Source organism: Arachis hypogaea, chromosome 15, assembly GCF_003086295.3.
Source record: "Arachis hypogaea cultivar Tifrunner chromosome 15, arahy.Tifrunner.gnm2.J5K5, whole genome shotgun sequence".
Classification (NCBI taxonomy): Eukaryota; Viridiplantae; Streptophyta; class Magnoliopsida; order Fabales; family Fabaceae; genus Arachis; species Arachis hypogaea.
The window spans coordinates 14,052,601-14,074,045 of record NC_092050.1 but is presented as its reverse complement, the minus strand read 5'-3'; the positions used below and the strand labels follow the sequence as shown (position 1 = coordinate 14,074,045).

The 21,445-nt window shown below is 36.9% G+C and overlaps 3 protein-coding genes across 5 annotated transcripts; all 3 read right to left on the bottom strand.

The window, feature by feature from the left end:
• Nucleotides 1-344: 344 nt before the first annotated feature.
• On the bottom strand, nucleotides 345-3,850 carry LOC140179602 (uncharacterized). 2 transcript variants are annotated; one of them, XM_072218634.1, is made up of 4 exons: nucleotides 3,422-3,850; nucleotides 3,258-3,336; nucleotides 2,476-2,541; nucleotides 345-2,356 (listed from the first exon to the last, which is right to left on the bottom strand). In XM_072218634.1, exon 4 carries the CDS (start codon nucleotides 1,487-1,489, stop codon nucleotides 611-613), a length of 879 nt encoding a protein of 292 aa, XP_072074735.1. In that variant the 5' UTR covers nucleotides 1,490-2,356; nucleotides 2,476-2,541; nucleotides 3,258-3,336; nucleotides 3,422-3,850; the 3' UTR covers nucleotides 345-610. The 2 variants fall into 2 exon arrangements, with proteins under 2 accessions (XP_072074735.1, XP_072074736.1); XM_072218635.1 differs by having other exon boundaries at nucleotides 3,263-3,336.
• Nucleotides 3,851-7,317: 3,467 nt separating this feature from the next.
• On the bottom strand, nucleotides 7,318-10,255 carry LOC112749573 (probable sodium/metabolite cotransporter BASS5, chloroplastic). 2 transcript variants are annotated; one of them, XR_003814261.2, is made up of 8 exons: nucleotides 9,740-10,255; nucleotides 9,504-9,634; nucleotides 9,162-9,355; nucleotides 8,833-9,085; nucleotides 8,492-8,745; nucleotides 8,327-8,409; nucleotides 7,817-8,027; nucleotides 7,318-7,689 (listed from the first exon to the last, which is right to left on the bottom strand). XR_003814261.2 is itself a non-coding variant. In XM_025797865.3 (7 exons), the coding sequence occupies exons 1-7, from the start codon at nucleotides 9,998-10,000 to the stop codon at nucleotides 7,965-7,967; spliced, it is 1,239 nt and encodes a 412-aa protein (XP_025653650.1). In that variant the 5' UTR covers nucleotides 10,001-10,255; the 3' UTR covers nucleotides 7,612-7,964. The 2 variants fall into 2 exon arrangements, 1 of the variants encoding a protein (XP_025653650.1); XM_025797865.3 differs by having other exon boundaries at nucleotides 7,612-8,027.
• A 4,336-nt stretch (nucleotides 10,256-14,591) lies between these two features.
• LOC112747952 (uncharacterized) lies at nucleotides 14,592-19,716 on the bottom strand. Its single transcript, XM_025796161.1, has 3 exons — nucleotides 19,637-19,716; nucleotides 15,876-16,863; nucleotides 14,592-15,713 (listed from the first exon to the last, which is right to left on the bottom strand). The coding sequence occupies exons 1-3, from the start codon at nucleotides 19,714-19,716 to the stop codon at nucleotides 14,592-14,594; spliced, it is 2,190 nt and encodes a 729-aa protein (XP_025651946.1).
• Between the last annotated feature and the right edge of the window lie 1,729 nt (nucleotides 19,717-21,445).

Sequence of the window (21,445 nt, the reverse complement as noted above, 5' to 3'; positions counted from 1 at the left end):
TCATCTTTTTAAAGGTAGAATAGAACAAAACATCAGCACTACTACCTGGGTCCAGCAGTGTTTTTCTTACCAACAGCTCTCCAACCTGGATGGAGATTACTACTGGGTCGTCGAGGTTAGGGCTTGCCGATCTGAAGTCTGATTGATTGAAGGATATTGTGACATCTGGGTCCTCCTCCTTCTTTGGCTGCAATGTTCCCTCGATTGCCAGCATTGCCCTATAGCTTTATTTTCTGGCTGAGTTTGTTTCACCTCCGCCTGCGTATCCTCCTGATTTTCTTCTCTCTATATTTAGTTACCACCGACCCGAGCCTATGCGAAGCAAGCCTACACCTGACAGTCTATTGCAGATCTTCACTTCAATCATAGGAAGCAGAGAGGACTGGATTTGGATACCGTAAGGCACATGCAACAAGACGAAAAGCGCAAGCATCTTGAACTCTTACCTTCACTATATAAGAACATTTGGCATAACAGCAGGAAACTGCCTTTAGTGCACAACAGAGGGGTTAAAAGCCACTATTCGTTCGATAGCGGAAGTCTTCATTTGCTTTACCACTTGTAAATCCTCATAGACTGTTCTAAGTAAGGTTATGGTACGTGGTTAGTCTCATATGTGGCTGATGATTCCTCTTGGCGGATCAGAAGCTGTATGTTCTTTGTTGTTCTTATCTGTTACTGCTTGTTTGTGTTCGTTCCTGTCCGAGTTTGTACCTCTGGCTTTTTGACCTTCGACATATTTGCCTAAGAGCCTTTGGTGTGCCAGTCTTTCGAGCAGGTCTTTTGCAACGACGCAGTCGTCTGTGGTATGGCCAAACTTCTGGTTGAAGGCGCAGTGCTTGCTTCTATCCACGAACCTTTGGTCTTGGTAGTTCCCTGCTCGGGCTGGTGGCTTCACGATTTTGGCATTCAGAATCTCTTTTATGATGTTCTCTCTCTTGGTATTGAATCTGGTATACGTGTTATATTTTGGTGTGAGCTTGAAGGGCCTCTTTGTATCCTTGTTGCCTGGTGATCTGAAAGCTTTTTCCTCATCCCTCCGCTGAGGTTGTCTCTCCGGCTTTTGGGCCTCTCGGAGCTCTTCAATCTCAATTTGACCTGCAGCCCTTTCTCGGAACTCCTCCAGTGTTTTTGGTTTTGTTATCGCAATGGTTTTCCAGAATTTGCCTGGTCGGAGGCCGGCCTTGAGGGCATGCAGGTGGACAGCAGGATCCAAATCTTGGATCTCCATAGTGGCCTCGGAGAACCTGGTCATGTAGTTCTTTAAACTCTCATGTTGGCCTTGCTTGATTGTGCCTAGGTAGTCTGATCTGTGGACATAAATTCTTGATGCAGCAAAATAGTCAATAAAGGATTTTGCCAGCTCCTCAAAGGAGGAAATTGAACCTGCAGACAGTTTAGAAAACCACAGTAATGTAGCACCATCAAGATAGGTAGGAAAAGCTCGGCAAAGCACGGGCTCGTTGTTAGCGCCGTTAAAAAACATCATGGATTAAAACTTTTTGACATGAGCTCGGGGGTCACCGAACCCCTTGTATGGTTCCAGCGCTGTAGGTAATACAAAGTTTTTCGGCATCTGAAACTTAGTGATCTCATCAAAAAAGGGGTTCTCGAGGGTGAGCTTTTCCTTTGGTGGAGTGATGTTCAGGAGTTCCGTATTGCCCTGCGTCGAGCTTTTAGAGCTTTCTCCTTCGTGCTTTCCATTGTTCTGTGCGGACAGTTCAGCTATCTTCCACACCTCCGCCTGGAGTTCGGCGATCTGAGCTAAGAGCTCTGCCTGTGTGGGTTGGGGGTTCCCATTGTCAGCCATGTTCGAGGATAGAGAATCCTGCAAAATAAGGTAAGATACTAAATAAAATGAATGGTGAGGTCAGATATATTCCGGCCCCATGGTGGGCGCCAAGTGTTTCGTCCTGGCAATGGGGTGACCGAGATTTAGCTGTTCCGAGCAGGCAGCTGTCGGAGAGGAAGAGCTATACGTCGGTCTGGATCGAACACCGCGGTAGGAATACCTGCAAAAGATACTCCGACGCTCAAGTTAGTAATGATCTTTAGTGAATTAGCTAAGTAAAGAATAGAATACTGAGAATGGAACCTGAACCTTAGCCGAGGATATTAGCTCGGCTTTATAGGAGTTGTTTTATCCGTTTTACTGAGAATAAGTCCTAGTTTGTAGGTTGGTTATGATATTCTGTTTTGGTGATTAGGTTTGCTGAGCACGTTTCTTATTTTCAAATGGGTGAGGCCGTTCCTGTCTGTTTTCATGCTGAGCTTATCGGGCAGCTGGTGTGAGGCCGATCTTATCTATTCACGTGCCGAGCTTTTCGGGCGGCCGAGAATAAGGGTGACGTATCACCTATTATTTTGCAGCAAGAAATTTTTCATAGCAATGTTAACTGGACTTCTGCATAGATTGGATTTGAGAGCACAACTCATTAATCCTAAAATTATAATAATTTGACATAATGAAGTTACCTCGAGGACTCAGTTATAAAAGAAATGTCATGTATATGCACGAAGTGCTCCACCAAGAAGAAGTACCTAGAACCAATCAATCAGAACAAACACACACATACACACAAATAAGAGCTAATTAATAATAAAAGAAAGAAGGGAGCCACTTAGATAAAGATGTCAAAAATGTCTTTTTTAAAAGATGTTTTTTAAAAATTAAAATTTAACACATATAATCAATTAAATTGTATTATTAATAAATTACAAAAAAATTAGACTGGACAAATCAGTTTACAAAAAAATTAATAAATTAAATTTTGAACCGGTATAAATTAATATTTTTTATAAAAAATTACTAAAATATCCCTATTATAAAACACAACTAAAACACAACTAAAATATCCTTTTATATATATATATATATATATATATATATATATATATATATATATATATATATATATATATATTAATTTTGAAAACTTTAAATTCTAACTCTATAACGACAGAAAAAAAAACGACTAGAATTTAGAATTTTTAAAATTAATATATATAATAAGAGTATTTTAGTCATTTTATATAATAGAAATATTGTAGTAATTTTTTATAAAAAATATTAATTTAAACTGATTCAAAATTTGATTCACTAATTTTTTATCAATTAATTTATCTGACATAATTTTGACGAAAATAATACAATTTAAATAATTATATGAGTTAAATTTTAATTATTAAAAAATATCTAAAAAAAGACATTTTATGCATGGGAGCATCCCAAGAAAGAAAATTAAGGAAAAACTCACCATACCCCAAGAGAGGCCCTTCCAAGCTTGATGACCGGATTTTTCGCCTTTTTGCCAGGACAAAGCCATGGCTATAATCCTTCAAATAGAAAAGCAACAATATAATGAAGCGAAATGAAAGCATGAATGATAAAGCAGAGAGTGTGTTAGAGAGAGAGAAGGACCATTCAGCGACGCTGGAGACGTGAACGGCCCACGTGGGCATGCAAAGAGAGGCCAACGGTGGTTCATGGAGCTGCAACGGCAGAGACAACGCGGGTTCTACATAGCTCACAAACTGCAACACAGTTACTCCAACTCCAACTACACCAACCGATTTCAATATATTGCTTTCACATTCAACCTTTCCCATTATCTCACATTTCAAAAGCTTTCTAATTTCACTGCAACTGGATCTTGACCTCCACGGAACAGGAATTTCCGCACTACACCAACCTCTTCCTGAGTACAAGCTTGCCACCGACATCTTTGCAATTTTCGGACACAACACCACAGCGCTATCCACTGCAATTTTCCAACCCTCACTTCGGATAACCTTCCTTTTTTGTTCACGATCGGGAATATTTTTTATTTTGGGCCTAAAAGCTAAACCCAATTATGAGGGCCCACGGATTTGAAAGCTATTTTTACCCCCTAATAGCTCAACCCTACTTTTTTTTCACTTATCCAAAAAAGCCCTATTTTGTTGAGCCTTTGGATGTGCATCCTATAACCAAGACTGAAGGCAGCCCAATATGATGTCCAAAAATAATCCAGCATAAAACAGTAGTAAAATTAGTATAGGACGTTCACCAAAAAATATTTGTATAGGACAATCAAACTATTGAGGATACCTTGTTCAAAAACAAAACAAATTTAGGATACCAAGACCAAAAAGAAAAAAACTATTGAGGATTCATGCCAAAAAGAGGATAAAAAAAAGAAAAAAGAAAAAAGGTTTTGACGATTAAATGCATAATCTGTTGAACTAAAGATATAATCATTGCTAAATCAAGTAAAAGGTCCTGACCCAAAGAAAAAAAGAAAAACAAGTGAAAGGTTCGGTATAAAAGTTTTAGATGATGATTCGGGTAAATATTCTTTTCAGCTCCTGATCATTTTTCTGTGAAACATATCGCACTTTAATTATCACTAAATCTCAATCAGGTCTTCACCTATCAATATGACTGGACCGATCGACTCCTGTAATCGGTTGCCAACGAATTACCAGTATGACATGTCAGATGAAGTCTAAGTTGTTAAAGCCAAGTGCCACGTGTCAATAAGAATCGTTGCAGGGATTAAAAACTCCCCTACCTACAATTGAAACGTCGACGTCACTTGCCATTCATAAACCCCATTTCTCAAATGATTGAAAAGGTAGAATTTTCATCTTGCATCTATGTGAGAAGACTAACCAACGATGGACATGGGTACTGCAAATTTTGGTTCTTCATGCAATTGCGAAAAAAATGCGATGGATATGAGTGGAGTTGGAGCACTCGAATTAGTATTGATGGAAGTAGTTTGGAAGGAATGTCGAGGAGAATGAAGAAGAAATTTGTTTTTCTAGTGTGTAATTGCGGAACTTACGCCATCTTATTCGAATTTGGCACTTCACAAAATTTAAGGAGACTTCTCTTTGGTTGTTCTTATTTTAAGGTAAGTTTTATATTTAGAGTTTTGTTAGGTTTGCCGAGTTATTTGGTGATTTTTAAAATTTAATAGTAGGTATCTTTACTATAGAACAACGCATGATATTACAAATATTTTGTTTGGCTAAATGAGTACATTGCCTCTTTATATATTGATGAAGTGGCACAACATGGAGTTGCAAACCCAACGAAAAAGATAAAAGAAATGATTGCAGAGATAGAGAAAAAAGATGGTTAAATACAAAAATATTGAGAAGGGCAGTGGTCTGGTGCTTTTAACAAGTGAAAACTGTTTGGTTAATTTTGTTGTAATCCTGATTGTTACTAAGTTCTCCTTGTTGCTTTAATTCTGTAAAGTATGGTTACTTATTTTGAGGTAAATTATATTGATTTGATTGATCTCTAGGTTAAGTGTTACGGAGAGAATTTTAAGTTCATGCAACTATTCTTATTGATACGTGACACTTGACTTTGACAACTCTGACTCCACCTAATACGTCATATTGATAACTTGTTGGCAATTGATTATGGGAGTTTGTCCAATTATATTAATGGGTGGGAACCTGATTGAAGTTTAATGATGATTAAGGTGTAATATGTCCCAAAAAAAAAATGGTCAAGGACTGAAAAAGGGTATTCACCCTTGTGATTCTTAAAAAGGATGTTGTTTTACCTAAAGAATAATAAATATTTGTAAGTATCTCTAAAATAAACACAACAACTTGTGCTTATTAAATGTGCTGCATTTTTATAAACTATTGAATTTCATTAAATGTAAATCAAAATCTGCTATAAAAAAAAGAGTATTAATAGAGCATAATAAATATAGAATACACTAAACGTTATTAATATATAAATAAATAAGTAATTGAGTATTTTTTAATATATAATACTTTAAATAAGAAAAATAATTTTTTATTTTTAAATAATAAATATAAAATATATAAATACGAAAAATATTTTATTTATTAAGATCTATTATCATGTAATAAAATTTTTATAATATTAAAAAATTATATTAAAATAATATTCTAAATTACAACATAAAAATATAAAATAATTAAATTTTATTTTAATATTATGACAAATAATTAAATTATTATATTAAAATTTTATTAATTAATTATTTTGTTAAAAATATTATTATATAATACAAATTATTATTAAAATGAAAACCCAAAAAACTTTTATTTTAATACAAATTATTATTTTCAATTTAAAATAACAAAAATCTCACCACGATTCATATTTTATTTTTAAAATGAATACCCAACAAATTTTTATTTTAATTTAAAAAATAAAAATCTCAAGCAACAATTTTTATTTTTATTTTTATTTAAAAAACCAAAAATTTCACCCAGTGATTCTTGTTTTATAATTTCACCTTTATATTTTATAAAATTTAAAAAAATTTAATATTTTTGTATTTTACAAAAAAATCTCCCATATATAAAAAATTGCCACATAAAGTATGTACAAATATTATTTCTTAAGTTATTAAAAAAATAAAAGACAAATACTATTGGGTCCCCCCAACATATATTGTAGAAAAAATAATAAAATACTAAAATAATAGATTAAAAAAATAAATGAATAATATTAGCAAGAAATAATATTTGTAAAAAGTCATTTAATTCCATTTTTTCATTTGTTTTTTAACCTATTATTCATTTGTAGATTAAAAAAATCATATATTGTAGCGGAGTATTTTATTCCATTTTCTTGAGAAATTAATTTTATTCTTAATCAATAATTAACCAACAAAATAGTGAATCGATCAAAAAATAAAAAACTAATATTAATTGAAAAGTATCAATTCTTGATTTTTATTTTTTATATTTATTGTGATGTTTTTGTATCCGTCGATGAAATTAAGGATTAGCAAATTTTTATACTATATAATTTAATTAGAAATTTTTAGCTATAAAAATGTAATAAAAATTTCAACACGGAGAATTATTAATCATAAGGAAAATTGAAAAAGCCAATTTATAAATATTTTTATTTTTTATTTTAGAATATTATTTTAATATATTTTTTAATATTATAGAAAATTTATTACATGATAATTGATCCAAATAAATAAAAAAAATTTTGTATTTATATATTTTATATTTAGAATGTTGTATATAAAAAAAAACTTAATTACTTATTTATTTATGTACTAGTGACGTCTAGTATATTCTATATTTATTACTATTTATCAATACTCTTTCTTTTATATTAGTTTTTAATTTATATTTAATAAAATCTAATAATTTATAAAAATATGACACATCCAATAAATACAATATTGTGCTTATTTTAGACATACCCAACATACTCAATATTTGTAATAGATATATTTTTGGAAAGAAGGGGGGAGGGGGTTGGGTTATATATGTAAATTGCAACAGATAATTATCGCAACAGCTTAACGCAATTAGGAACCAGAACCCACTTTTTTCCCCCTTATTTGGATCATTTTCTTTTTCTTAGAATTTAGAAGTCTCAATTTCCTGTTCATCAATGTACCAAAAAAATAAAAACATAGCAAGTCCAAAATAAAATGTACCCAAAAAGAAAAGGAAAAGAAAATGAAACGAATCGAAACAAAAATGTATGGTTGTTGGCTTGGTTTTCAAATCCCACTGGTGGTGGTGGATAAAAAGAACCAATGTAGTGTAGTGCGTGTGAGGGTGTTGTGTTGCAAAAGAAAAAAACAATGCAAAACTGCAAAGTAGTCTCCAGAACCGGGGATATCATAAGGCTCGCCGGCAATAAACTACCTGCCAGTGAAGGGTTTCCTTCGTCCATTCCTAACGTCAACATAGGAGAAAGAATTAAAATGAGACACGATTATTTAAATCAAAAGGCATATGTGAGTCCATTCGCACTTGATTCCTCAATTTTGATCTCTACTAAGCAATTTGCACAAACAATTACCTTCATACATGAAAATTTCCCTCAAACTTTCAAAGCTAAACGTTAAAACTGCTTTGAATGACATTTCTCCAACTGCTATTGGTGCCTCCTGAAAAATGTGCAGTACATACCTCAAACCATACCTTTCATCTGCTTTACTATCAACCTCTTACTCTTTCCTCTTGGCCCAAATCATCACAAGAGAAAATCCCATCAAAGACATTATTACAGTCTGCAAGCAAAATTAGCTTACTTATATTGCAATACAATAATGCATATACTTATCGAAAATGGTTGCATCAGTTTTTTCTTTTTCTTTTAATGAAAAGAAAAAGCTCTAGATTTTCTCACAACGAAGCAATAAGCTTGGTTGCTTTGAGTAAGTACTAAATAAAGACATTTAAATAATATGTCATTCATGCAGAACAGCAGAAAGTATAAACAGTTAAACAAATATATGCAAAAGCGAAAAAAGGCAGAGACTACTTAAAAACTACTCTAATTGGAGTCTAACAAGGTAGCCAGACTTACAGAAATTGCAGGAGGCACACTGACTAGTTGATCATCGAAGAACCGATTAGCAAGGGCCAGAGCAAGAAGGCTACTTTGCATTCCTGCAGTTGGATGAATGAAGTTACTAGCAGTAACATTCGAGAAGACAACCACTTGATGAAATAATATAGAGAAAACTCGTACCTGTCTCAAAGGAAATTGTTCGCTGCAATGCCTTTACATCAGGAGAATCATGGAAGACAAATCCACTTAAGATATAACCAACTACAAATGCAGCCAAATGAAAACCAACAACAAGCAACAAGATAGAAGCTCCAAATGGGGATTTAACAGCCTCAATGTTAATTGCAAGAGGAGCTCCAACACAGAGAGCCGTCACAAATACTGACAGTGGAGGTAAAAACGGTCGAATAGCATTACAGATACGAGGAAGGAAGCTGTCAAAACAAATCTGTAAGAAAGATAACACTCTTTGAAAAAACACAGAGAATAACACCTTTATCCGAAACTATAGATATAACTACCGGTTTAGAAGCAGGCCAAGAGCAATAGGAGCCACCACAATCTGTGTAATGCTAAACACCATTCCTTTTACATCTACAGGCAGTCTCTTTCCAATGAGCAAAAGTGATAACAGGGGCGTCACAAAAACCGCAGATGCAGTAGACAGGGATGTCATAACTATGCTTAATGGCGCCATCTGTGGATCGGTGAGGAAAGTAGCATAATTCGAGAGCTGCGCTCCACTAACACAAGACACCAATGCAATTCCTGCGCCTGATTCATTTTATGGCCAGAAGTTAGAAAGCATATCCCACCAGGTCTTCCTAATCTTAACATAGCCCATCCTCACCTATAGGTGTTGGTAGACCAAATACAGTTACAGAAATTAGGGAAAACAGATACCCTAGAAGGGGCTTCATGACAAACTGGCCAACATAACCAACTACAATTTCTACTGGCCTGTTAAAAGCTTCAAGGAAGTCCTTTTCACTTGAATTTACCCCCACTGCAAACATCAAAAACCCTAGTGCAGGTGCATAGTATCTGCGAATCAAATAAACAGATAATGGACTAATGGCTGAAATAAATAACTTTTTAAAGGAAAAACGTTATTCGTCTATACAATTAGGTTTCGTAGAGATACATGGCAAAATGCAAATAATTATAAAAGGGTGATTTGAGATGCACAGACCTGGTGGTAAACCAGGTAAATGAAGGTGGGAATATTAGAGCTAGCAGCGTGCTGCCAAGGACTACATGAGGAAGGAATGAATTCGCCCGCTTCAGAATGTCCCCAATAGGCACTGAATCTGGCTTCACTGCCTGAGAAAATGAAATACGCATTGTCATGAATTGCAAATACACGGAAAATTACCCTAACAAGAAATAGTTGATATAAATACACGAGACAAACAAAAGAATTGAAACCTGAGGCAGGTGAGAGGGATCGGGTACAAGCGAATCGGAGGAGTGAAGAGGTGCGCATGGAAGACGAAGATTGGGGTTCCGATCTGTAAAGTGAAAGGAGTGGAAGATGGAGGGACGTTGACGTGGAGTCGGTAGATGAGAGTGGAGAGGAGTGGAGAATGGATTGGAGACGCATCGCAGTAGAACTGGTTTTAGCCTTGAAGTATGAATGGGACAAGGGGAGCTCACAGTATGCAATTGCTTCAACGAAATTGAATTCATTCTTTTATTATCTTATTTTCTTTGAACAGCACAGCACAGTTTTTGTTTGGCCGTCCTCTTCAGACGAGAGCTTCCCCTGAACACGATTCTATTCCCTCGCTTCTTTGTTGACAACCGGGCAGCGCTCCTGTTGACCACCTACTATCTTGGAATAATAATATTCCCTACAATTCTTCAAATTTTAAACTACAACTACAACAAGGAGCTTTCTTCGGTGGGAAAAATATAATCCAGATCTTAAAGGACCAAGCAATAAATAAAGATACCTAAAAATATAAGGATGGGTTCATAAATATTTAATTATTTTAATTAGGACAAATTTAAATATAAGTTAACTTTATGGTCATAACTAATATTATCTTTCTTGCAATAATCTTTGCATCTATACTGATCTTTTTTTTATTTTGGTCTATTACATTGTTCTTTCTTATTATTGTTATAATTATTATTTCACTTATTATTGCTGTTATTGTTTTCATTAGGGTCATTATTATTGTTACTGTTATTATTATAATATCTCTATTATCATTATTATTGTTATAATTAGTATTAGTATTTCTTTGATTATTAAAATGATTATTACTATTATTCTTATTATTATAATTGTTAATGTTATTATCATTGTTTTAAGAGTAATTATTTAAATTAGTCTCTAAATAATTTAAAGGTAGACATTTTAATCTCTAAAAAAATTAAGGACAAAAAACCCAAATGAGCCAAGGGCAGCTCATTTTAACCCAAATCAGCCAATTCAAACTTTGATACCTCAATCCACCAGAACTCATATTTATGTAATTCGAATCAATTGGATTCGAATCATTTTTCCACGTAATTCGAATTGATTCCATTCGAATTACTTGCAAGAACTTTATCAACGTAATTCAAAACAATAAGACTCGAATTATGCACGCAATATTTCTAAGTAATTCGAAACGATAAGCTTCGAATTAGGATAGGGTAGTTCGAATTATATAAATTCGAATTAGTAGGAGAGTTGCACTCGAGGGATTTTCGAATCAAATTGATTCGAATTAGGTGTAGTTGGTGGTTTTGAGTAATTCGAATGGAGTTGATTCGAATTACAATGGTTTCGGCTATATAAGGAGTTCGAACCAAGTTCATTCGAATCACTCTCTCATTCCCATACCCCACCAAATCCCAGAGAAAACGACCAACATTTGGGCCGAGTAAGACCGGAGCGGCATATTCAGGCGATGGGGGACGATCCTGGGAGGCTTTATCGTTTGGATGGAGTTGCTCATATCGCCGGGGTGATCAACGACGAGGTTAGTGGTTTATGATGTTGCGCTGTTGATAGTGTTTTCTGTTAGTGATTCAAGGTAGTGGTTGATGAAAGCGGTTTATGATATTGCCATTTCTCCGTGTCTTATGATAGTGGTTTAGTGATAGTGGTATTTCTTATCGGTTTTTGATAATGGTTTATGTTATTGGTAGTGGTTTAGGATAGTGGTTTAGGAAAGTGGTTTGAGATAGCGGTTTAGGAGAGGGGTTTAGGATAGTGGTTTAGGCAAGTGGTTTTTGTTAATGGTTTTTTATAGCGGTTTATGTTAGTGTTAGCGGTTTACTGGATAGTGGTATGGACAAGTGGTTTTTTTTAATGGTTTTTTATAGTGGTTTACGTCAGTGTTAGCGGTTTACGATAGTGGTGTAGGGAGGTGGTTTTTTTAAATGATTTTTATGTTAGTGGGTTTTGTTATTGGTTTCTGTTAGGGGTATGTAGTAGCTGCTTTTGTTAACGGTTTTACTTGTTAGTGATTGTTGTATTTGTTAATGGTTTTTTCACGTGGTTTGTGTTAGCTGTTTCTGAAGACAATGTTGATAATTCATTTACTATGCGTTAAGTTTTACGATTTTTGTTTCGGTTCTTTATGAAGTAAACTGTATATGTTATTGGTTTTTGGATATGTTCTAATTATGCGTTTTATCTATTGCCCAGCCTCGGCGTTGCATATCCAGCGTTAGGCGGCAGCAGGGGATGCGTCTTGATGAGAGGTACGTTCCGTACTTGCAGATGGCCGGCTTGTACCATCTTGCGAGACTGAACGACAGATGGTTTCAACTAGACGAGCCCCTAGTCAGTGCATTCGTCGAGAGGTGGCGGCCTGAGACGCACACCTTCCACATGCCGTTCGGAGAGTGCACCATCACGCTTCAGGACGTCGCATACCAGCTGGGGTTGCCAGTTGACGGACATTACGTCAGTGGTTGTCTGACAGACTTCCACCTTTACATTGAGGGTGGGAGGCCTGCCTGGCAGTGGTTCCATGAGTTACTTGGTGTTTTACCTCCCGAGAACCAAGTTCAGAAATTCGCAGTGAACTGCACCTGGTTCCAGGAGACATTTGGAGAGTGTCCCGAGGGGGCGGACGAGGAGACAGTTAGGCGCTTTGTCCGTGCCTACATGATGATGTTACTGGGCATGCAGCTGTTTGCCGATAAGTCCGGCAATCGTATACACATCAGATGGCTACCATATGTCGCTCGGCTTGAGGAGATGGGTGGCTACAGTTGGGGGTCGGTGGCACTAGCGTGGTTGTACCGGTGCATGTGCCGGGTCGCCAATAGACATGTCGTGAAGTTAGCTGGGCCTTTACAGTTATTGCAGTCTTGGATCTTCTGGAGGTTTCCTACTTTTAGGCCTACTGGGCATGATGCGTTTAGCTGGCCCCTTGCCTCGAGGTACCGATATTGTTTTGTATTATGTATGCCTGTTGTATATATTTTCGATTATGCAAGCAGTTTCATGCATTGTATAGTGACTCATGATTGCAATAAAATGTTTAACTTCTTACACAGATGGTCTGGTTACAATCCTGGGATTAGCAACAAGGGACCCCGCGTACAGATGGCTCGCCTGAAGATCGACTTGTTACAGCCTCGGGATGTAAGTACGCTGAGCCGATATGTATATCCACCTGTTCTTTCAGTTTATCTTTTGTGTCAGAAGTATAAAATTGCGTTTATTTGGTTTTTTTACAGTTCATATGGATGCCCTATAGCGCACTCGACGTCATCCAGGTTGTCCATCCGGAGGTCTTGGAGCCTCGGCATACGATGTTATGGCGGTGTGTGACGTCCCTGATTTACTTTGCGGTGGTCGAGTGGCATCAGGTTAATAGAGTGTTACCGCAATTTGGTGGCGTTCAGCCCCCACCGCGACCCGCCCTGAACATCGACTTCTTGATGTCGAAGGACGGGAGAGGAGGTGACCGTTGGTTCCCGTCGCACTTACCTGACTGGCATCTTCACTGGCAGGAGCGTGCGGATCACATTTTACAGTTCGACATCGTGCCCGATCCCGGCCCCTCCCATGAGTTCTTGTCATGGTGGCATCAGCACGGAAAGAGGTTCCTTTCACCGGAGATGCTCTTGGGGGATCCGAGAGGTATTCCTATTCCGGAGGAGGCTACGCAGAGGGGTGCAGGCCGAGTTCCAGAGATGGATCGAGTCGATGATGTTCCTGACAGACGTCGTATTGAGAGGAGAGCCCGAGTCGGGACACGTTGTAGCCAGCGTGAGGTAGATTGGTTGGAGCAAGCTATGGATGACGGTGACGACGCAGTTAGGGGTGGCGGGAGACGACGTGGTCGTGGAGGCAGGAGGAGAGGGGCTGCGCCTAGAGAGGCTGCCCATCAGCCTGGGGGGGATGCAACTGGGGGGGTGATGCGGCGGGGGTTGATAGGCCCCATCAGGGGGGTCATGACGGTGAGTGGTATGGTTCTGGTATGGGGGATCCCACGAGCCACGCTGACGCTGGGGGTGTTGGTGGTTCTCTTGGAGATTATTTTGTCGGTGTTCCCAGTGACGATCAGACCCTTCAAGAGAGTACTCCATGGGTGAGTCCGGGCTCCATGTTTCCAGACTTCCTTGCCAGCGATGGCGTTGTTGCCGAGTTCGGTGGACCACATTTCCTTGAGGATATCAGGACCATCATGCAGGAGGATGAGGCTGCACCAGGACGGGTTCACACGTCAGGGCCACAGGCACCGCTAGGTGTAGATCTGAACGAGCCACCCACGATGCCTCCTATGCATACCTTTTCCCTTGGTGGGACACCTGCATCGGCCCAGACTATGGGGTCACATTCAGTTGCCGGCCCATCATCATCCAGACCCGTCCATGTCCCGTCGAGGACCCCGACACAGGCAGCTCCCGATGACGACAGCGACTCAATTGAGGACGAGGAGCCACTTGTACGGCGACCACAGAGGACACGTGTTCCACGCCGTTGCTTCACGGGGTCCCACCTCTTTAGATGACTTAGGGATATTGGTGTATGTCGTGTTGTTATGTTTATCTATTGTACCTTCTTTGTTGGTTATCGTTCATATGTATGGTTTCATTAAGGTATTTGTTCATCAAGCAGTCACCTTATAATTATGTTATGTATTATCAGACATCCCATTACCTTATGAACTTTGTTTTAGAAACTTAAATCCATAACTAGAATGACATTCAACTTTCATAACTTATAAGTTACAACTTAGTTCCATGTAGAACACTGGATGATAACTGAAATTAAATACATGTGGTGATTCTAAAATAAATAAAACAAGACGCAACAACGCTCCTACTCAATCCCAACTGTCCCGGTGTGTCGTCCGGCTTGAGGACAACTCCGACGACTGTGTCCTGGCTGCCTGCAGAGGTCGCATCTCTTTAGCCGGTTTGGATCTGCATCATCCATGTTGGTGCGAATGCGTGTGGACCTTGGACGACCCTCCTTCGCACGCCTCATGTTCGGATCCGGTATAACGGTAGGCCCGACATAGGGTGGCCAGAAACCCTCCGGAATGGGAGGTGTAAATCCCATCTGGTAGACACCGAAAACGGAACTAAGGCGATAGACCTGGTGGACGTAAGGCTGCCAAGTAAGACGTGAATAAGCACAGCATGCTAATGCGTGAGGACACGGGAAATGAAGTGCTTGGAAGTATCTACAATCACATGTCTGAGACCCCAGTGAGACCCTGTAGGTACCAAGTGAGAATGAACCTGTTGGCGTCGTCTCTGCCACGGTGTACTCCGAGTTATCCCTATCATAAACAGTCACCGTGAAGCACCTGGCTGTCTTCAGGTTGGCCTCGATACACTTTACTAGGTATTGACTGAATTGTTGTCCGGTACCCATCTGAGCCTCGGCCTTCCTCCCCTTACGGACAAATAGCTCAGCCAGCCTTCCGTATGTGGCTTTCACTAGCGAGCACACGGGGAGGTTCCTTACCCCCTTAAGGATTGAATTGACACACTCTGATATATTTGTCGTCATGTGCCCGAATCTCCGACCCTCATCACAGTACTGTGTCCACAACGAGTACTCAATTCGGTTCGCCCAGTCACACATTGCCGGATTCTCAGAGCGCAGGATGTCAAACCAGTAGTCAAACTCCACCTCGGTCTTCGCATATGCGGCGTTCACAAGAAGCCTCCGGGCATCTTTGCCCTTGAATGTGAGAGCGAAATTCGCTGCAACGTGTCGAATGGAGAATGCCCGGTATGCAGACGGAGGTAGCCATCCCCCATCAGGTGCCTCAAGTGCTGCCTTGATGCCGTTATGCCTATCTGAAATAACTAACAGACCTGGCTGAGGTGTCACGTGCTGACGGAGGTGGGAGAGAAAGAAGGACCATGACTCAGTATTCTCACCCTCAACTAGTGCGAATGTTACAGGGAGTATGTTGGAATTCCCGTCCTGTGCAATCGCCACAAGCAACGTTCCCCCATACTTGCCATATAGATGGGTGCCATCAATACTCTCCAACGGCTTGCAATGACGAAATGCTTCGATACAAGGGGGAAAAGTCCAGAACATTCTATAAAAATAAGCCTGAGACTCGTCCACCTATCCACCAACTCGAACAGGACAGGTCCTGAGGACTGCTACAGTGCCAGGCATAGTCAACTGAACTCCTAAGACCCACCGAGGGAGCTCGTTGTACGACTCATCCCAGTCCCCGTAGATGATTACGACCGCCTTCTGCTTCGCCATCCACACCCTCCGGTATGTAGGCCTGAAGCCAAAGTGTGCTGCCGTTGCATTTAGAAGCACCTTGATGTTGACGGATGCGTCAGCCCTAACCATTGGCATGATGAATGTCGCTATCACGTGGTAGTCCAAGCTCCTATGGTCGCTGGAGATGGAGGTGGCGAGACAGGTATGCGGCCCGTTGTACCGCTTGACTTCCCAGATGCCCTTGCATTGTCGGAGGCTCAGCCTAATCAACCATGTGCACCCATTTCCAAACTCAGAACACTTTCTCACGTACCGGCGATAGTCAGACTCAACTACCTTGTACTGTACCCCTCGGCGGATGCTGTACCTCTTGACACTCAACAGCGCCTCATCTTTATCCTGGAATTGTTGACCAACCTGGAACTTTGTCATACCGGCAGACCCTTCGGTATCTCTAGCGCCAAATCCAGCTAGCTGCCCAAGATGTTCGTCCTGCCTCATGGCATCCAGATCCAAAGATGAAAAATGGGGTGGGTACTGATTTGTGCCAGAACTAGAACCACCAGTAGGCCTTATCGGATCACTCGCTCCAACATCATCGCCGCTTTCATCAGCGATAATATCCGGCTCGACTTCATCATCATCTGGATCATCACACAATCCCTCGCCAACACCAGCCGGTGGAGGACACTGTACTTCAGTCGGATGATGTTCCTCATATCCAACCTCGTCTCCAACATTGCCGGCGAGATCAACAGCAAACGATGGGGAGGCGGCAGGCTGGACCGCTGCCTCATACACTGGAACGGAGGAAGAAGCAACCGCAGGTCTCGAGCTCGAACCGGCCGCCGTGGCTATAGTGTTGGCATTCCGGTTCGACCCACCAGAGCTAGATACCACGTCGACAAAAAAAGGTTGGGACGAATTTAATTTTCACCCCAGACCTTAGGGACGAAAACAGTACTTAACCCTTTTATCTACTTGTTCAAATCATTAACTAATTTCGATTTATTTATAAATTAACTAAGGTTCAGTTGATCATTATTATTTTTAAATTATCATCTAATAAGGTCATATCATTTTCCTATTACTAAAGAAAAAAATTGGCTACTAAAGAAAAAAATTGGCTAATGTATATCAAACTTAGTTTAATGGACTGTATTATTGGTTCTGATTTTCTGTGGTACGATCATTAAGTAATTTTTGGTTTATTTTTTAGTTTAGTTTCAGTTCATTTCTTGTTTTTGAACTGAGTTTGTGTGTCGTAATCATTAAGTAATTTTGGTTTATTGCTAAGTTAATTAAGGTACATTTTGGTGTTATTTTTCTAATAAATTTTGCACAATTCAAAACTTTTTTTCTTATCTTCTACTGCTTCTTCTTTTTCATCTTTTTTTTCTTCATCTTCTCTTTTTTATTTTATTTTTTTATAATTCTTCTTGTTTCAATAATAATAATAATAATAATAATAATAATAATAATAATAATAATAATAATAATAATAATAATAATAGAGGAGGAAGAAAAGAAAAGAGATGATCAAAGAAATTCAAATAAAAAAAGAAACAGGAAGAGAAGATGAATGTGGTGGTATGATAGTGATGACGATGACGATAATGAAAAAAAAATGAAGAAAAAGGATAAAAAGAAGAAAAAGAAGCAAGAGGAGGAAGAAAGGAAGAAGAAGAAGAAAACGAAATCCTATACACATAAATTAAATGACTTAGTTACTTAATTGCGTAAATCGCTTGAATATATAATGAGACTCATAAAATCATAATTATATATGTAAAATCTATTTAAATGAAATAGATATGTAATAAATAATAAATAATCATTCAAATAGTGGGTAAGAAGGCTAAATTTAGTGTCTAAATTGAATGAATGTCATACGAAAAGAATTAAAATTTAATCCATCTTTTTATAATATGGTTTTGAAGGGCAAAACAACGTTGCATTTGCACTCTTTAAACCTCTTTTTTTCATCTATTCTCTTGTTTAATCTAGTTTAGCAAAATCTAAGTTTGACTTTCGAAAACTGATTTTAAATTTGACTTTGAAAGATTAGACTCGATTTATTATTTTTTTTATTAATAATTGAGTCTAATTTTAAAATTTAACGATTCATCAAAAACTCTTAAAAAATTATTATATGCACACATTAAAATTCAGTAAATAAATAAATATATTATTTAATTTATTTTTAATAAAAAAAATTTCTACTAACAACATGATCAAAACTTTTAAGATAATTTAAACTTACAATATAACACACACGTGTCTGTCTTTTCTTTAATAATAGCACTTCTATTTCTCCTGTACTATCTATGAATTGATTTTGCTGATTCTGGGTTAGATCTTGTCCATTTTGGACTACAGCTTAATTCGTGAGCATATACTGAGAAATAACCATTTTTATTTATTTGTTTAAATAAAAAATCATTTTAATCATAGGACTTGCAACTAGCCGTCTATTATCTCAATCGCTCATGTAGTAATGTGTCATTATTTTGTACACACTTCAACACTGTTGTATTGTCATTTAGATTTACTCAATTTTTTGAATTAAGACCAAATCAGTTTAATGTTCAATATTTAGTAAGAAAGTTAATAATACAAGAGAAATAAAATTTTAGTGGAAAAAATTCTTTATTATTCAAGTATTTATTACAAATACGCCTAAACTCAAATTCTCACCCTCTATTTATATTCATCCACTTCTTCAATGAATACTTGGCATTAAATCTAATCAATGGTCCAGATCGAATATCCAGAATTTCCATAACAAATATCTAACCTACTATATTTCCCTAAATATTTTTAGATTATTCTACATCTATTTTTATATTTCTACATATATTTATACTCTTCTAGAATGTTTCATGAACATTTTTAGTCTTCTAGAATCTTTTGGAATCTTTTGAAACGTTTTAGAACATTCCAAAATTACCCAGAATATTTTCAAACACTTTAGAAAAATATATACGCATCGTTAAATCTAACATTCTAAAATTTACCGTAACAAATGACAGACATCAAACAGATTAGAATTGGATAATATTCAGCTACATTATCTTTATCACTTTAAATATTTAATCCCCAAACAAGTTAATGAAATATTAATATCTAAAATACATTTATTATTTCTACACACTAATCTTTTAATTTTTAAAGACTAGATTGCATTGAAATATTTTCTCACTTTTTTTATCCTTTTTTTTATGTATTATAAGTAATTTTCATATTTCCATATTATGCACTTGCTCCACTGTCAAACAAGGAATAAAAGAGAGAGTGAAAGGGGTGATCATAAATGACAAAGAATGCTATTATATACACGATAATAGGAATTCAATTCAAATTAGTCTAAGATCTTTTGTGTGACCCAAAGATAAGAAAAAGGGTCGTCAATAAGACCTATCATATCAACCTGCCAAATCCAAATAAAAACTAGTTTATGCATGGGAAAGGAAAAAAAAAAAAATATAATTGGCTGGAAACATACAGAAAATGGAGATTTTTCTATAGGAACTACAAATAAAGTTCTGCAACACTAGATAAAATTCAGTCAAAATTATTAGACAAAAATTTGGAAGTAGGAAGGACTCCAAAAATCCAAAATAGTCATCTGAAAAATTATATATGGGAAAATTTTAACATACCAAATGAGAGATTCTCTATTTGGGAGTAGTGGAATCTGCTCAATTTGCAATGTTAGTAAGGAGGACATTATCCACGCCATCAAAAACTGGTCAAAGGTGTCAAAAATGTAAAAGCAGCTTATCAAACCTAAAATTGCAATGGAATTCTTCAATAACAATCTGCAACACTGATTCACTGAATAACTCTCAATTTAGATAATTAATTGGGTCTCAGCCAAAGACACAATTAGCTAGACATCTTTATCATTACTTGCTTAAAATTGTGGACATGGAGAAGAAGAAAAATAAATGATCAAAATTATCAAAGACCCCTAAACTCACAAGTTAATCCTGAAAGGGATAGAAGAATTAAAAGAAGCATTCAATAAGAGGCGAAGAAGGATTACCATGAAGAAAAGAGAGGATATCCACATTAGTTGGACTCCACCACCGCCAGGATAGATGGACAATGCTAAACACGAAAAATTCAAGGGACAGAAACACGAGCAAAGCTGGCTGCGGGGAGCTGCTACGAGATGCAAACGGAAGATCGGTAGTAGGTTTCTCTCATTTTGTTGGGAATTGTTCAGCGTACAAAGTTAAATTTTGGGTATTGAGGAAGGAATTGAAGTTGCATGGACTATGGACATTAAAAAAATTAGTAGTAGTGCAATGTGACTCCCAAATGGTAATTGGCAAAATTAATGGAAAATGGGATTTGAACAAACATCCAAATGCCCTTTTGAAAAATATTAGTTGCTGAAAAAAGAAAATTTGGGAGGTTCTTTTTGTAAATATATATTGAAAGAAGAATAGATGTGCTGACTTTTTAACTCGAATTAGCTTAGATCTTAAAATAGAATTCATTTAATTTGTAATTAATTTTTTTTAAGCATCTCTTTAGTCCCGTTATAATACAAAAAAAAAAAAAAAGAAAAAAAAAGTAGCTGCTTCGAATTAAATAAGAATTAAAATATCCCAGGAACGTAAAATAAAAGATGCATGTTAGCGTGAAGAGAGAAAATAGTGAAGAGATGAAACTTGTCCTCCATGGATAGTTAAGATGACTATCACGTGCAACATATTATTTTATTTTTATTTTTTATTTTTAAATAAAATTATCACAAGGTATCATCTGATGCCTAAGGTAATCAATTATATTTTTTACATCCAAACAAAAACTAATTTATTTTATTAAATCCTAAAAAGTTATCAAACATGTTTATAACTAATATGGAAGCTCTCAAATCATGTATTTTAATAGGGGATTGATGAAACTCAAGATAGCACAAAAATCAAAATGGCATATGCTCCTATTATACTATGGGGCACTCTACTATACAAATTGAAGTGGTATAAAGAGAGAAAATAAATTCTTTTTATAGTTATTTTTTATTATTTTATTGTTATTCAAAGTGTGGGTCCTATTTTTTTCAATCTCTCTTTCATTCCATAAAAAGAAAAATATGTAAACTTACATTTTTACCATATAATTCACCTTATATTATTAATATATGTATAAAACTATAAATTAAATAACTGTCCAAAACTAGATAGGCATGACAAAAGCTTAATTAAAACAACAACAACATAAGTAGATGCAAGCAGAATCAACAATACAAGCTTAATTGAAGTTTGGTTTGTTCCCGTTTTCCGATCAAGGAAGCTATTGGAAGTGGAATCATCCCACACAAGGATAAATCCTTATAATAATTTCTCATATTCATGCGATTACTTGAAATTGTTCTCGAAATTCAAATTTTTTCATAGTGATCCTCCAGATAAAACTCCAAGCACCATAGTGATCACTGTGTCATTTCTGGTACTGAC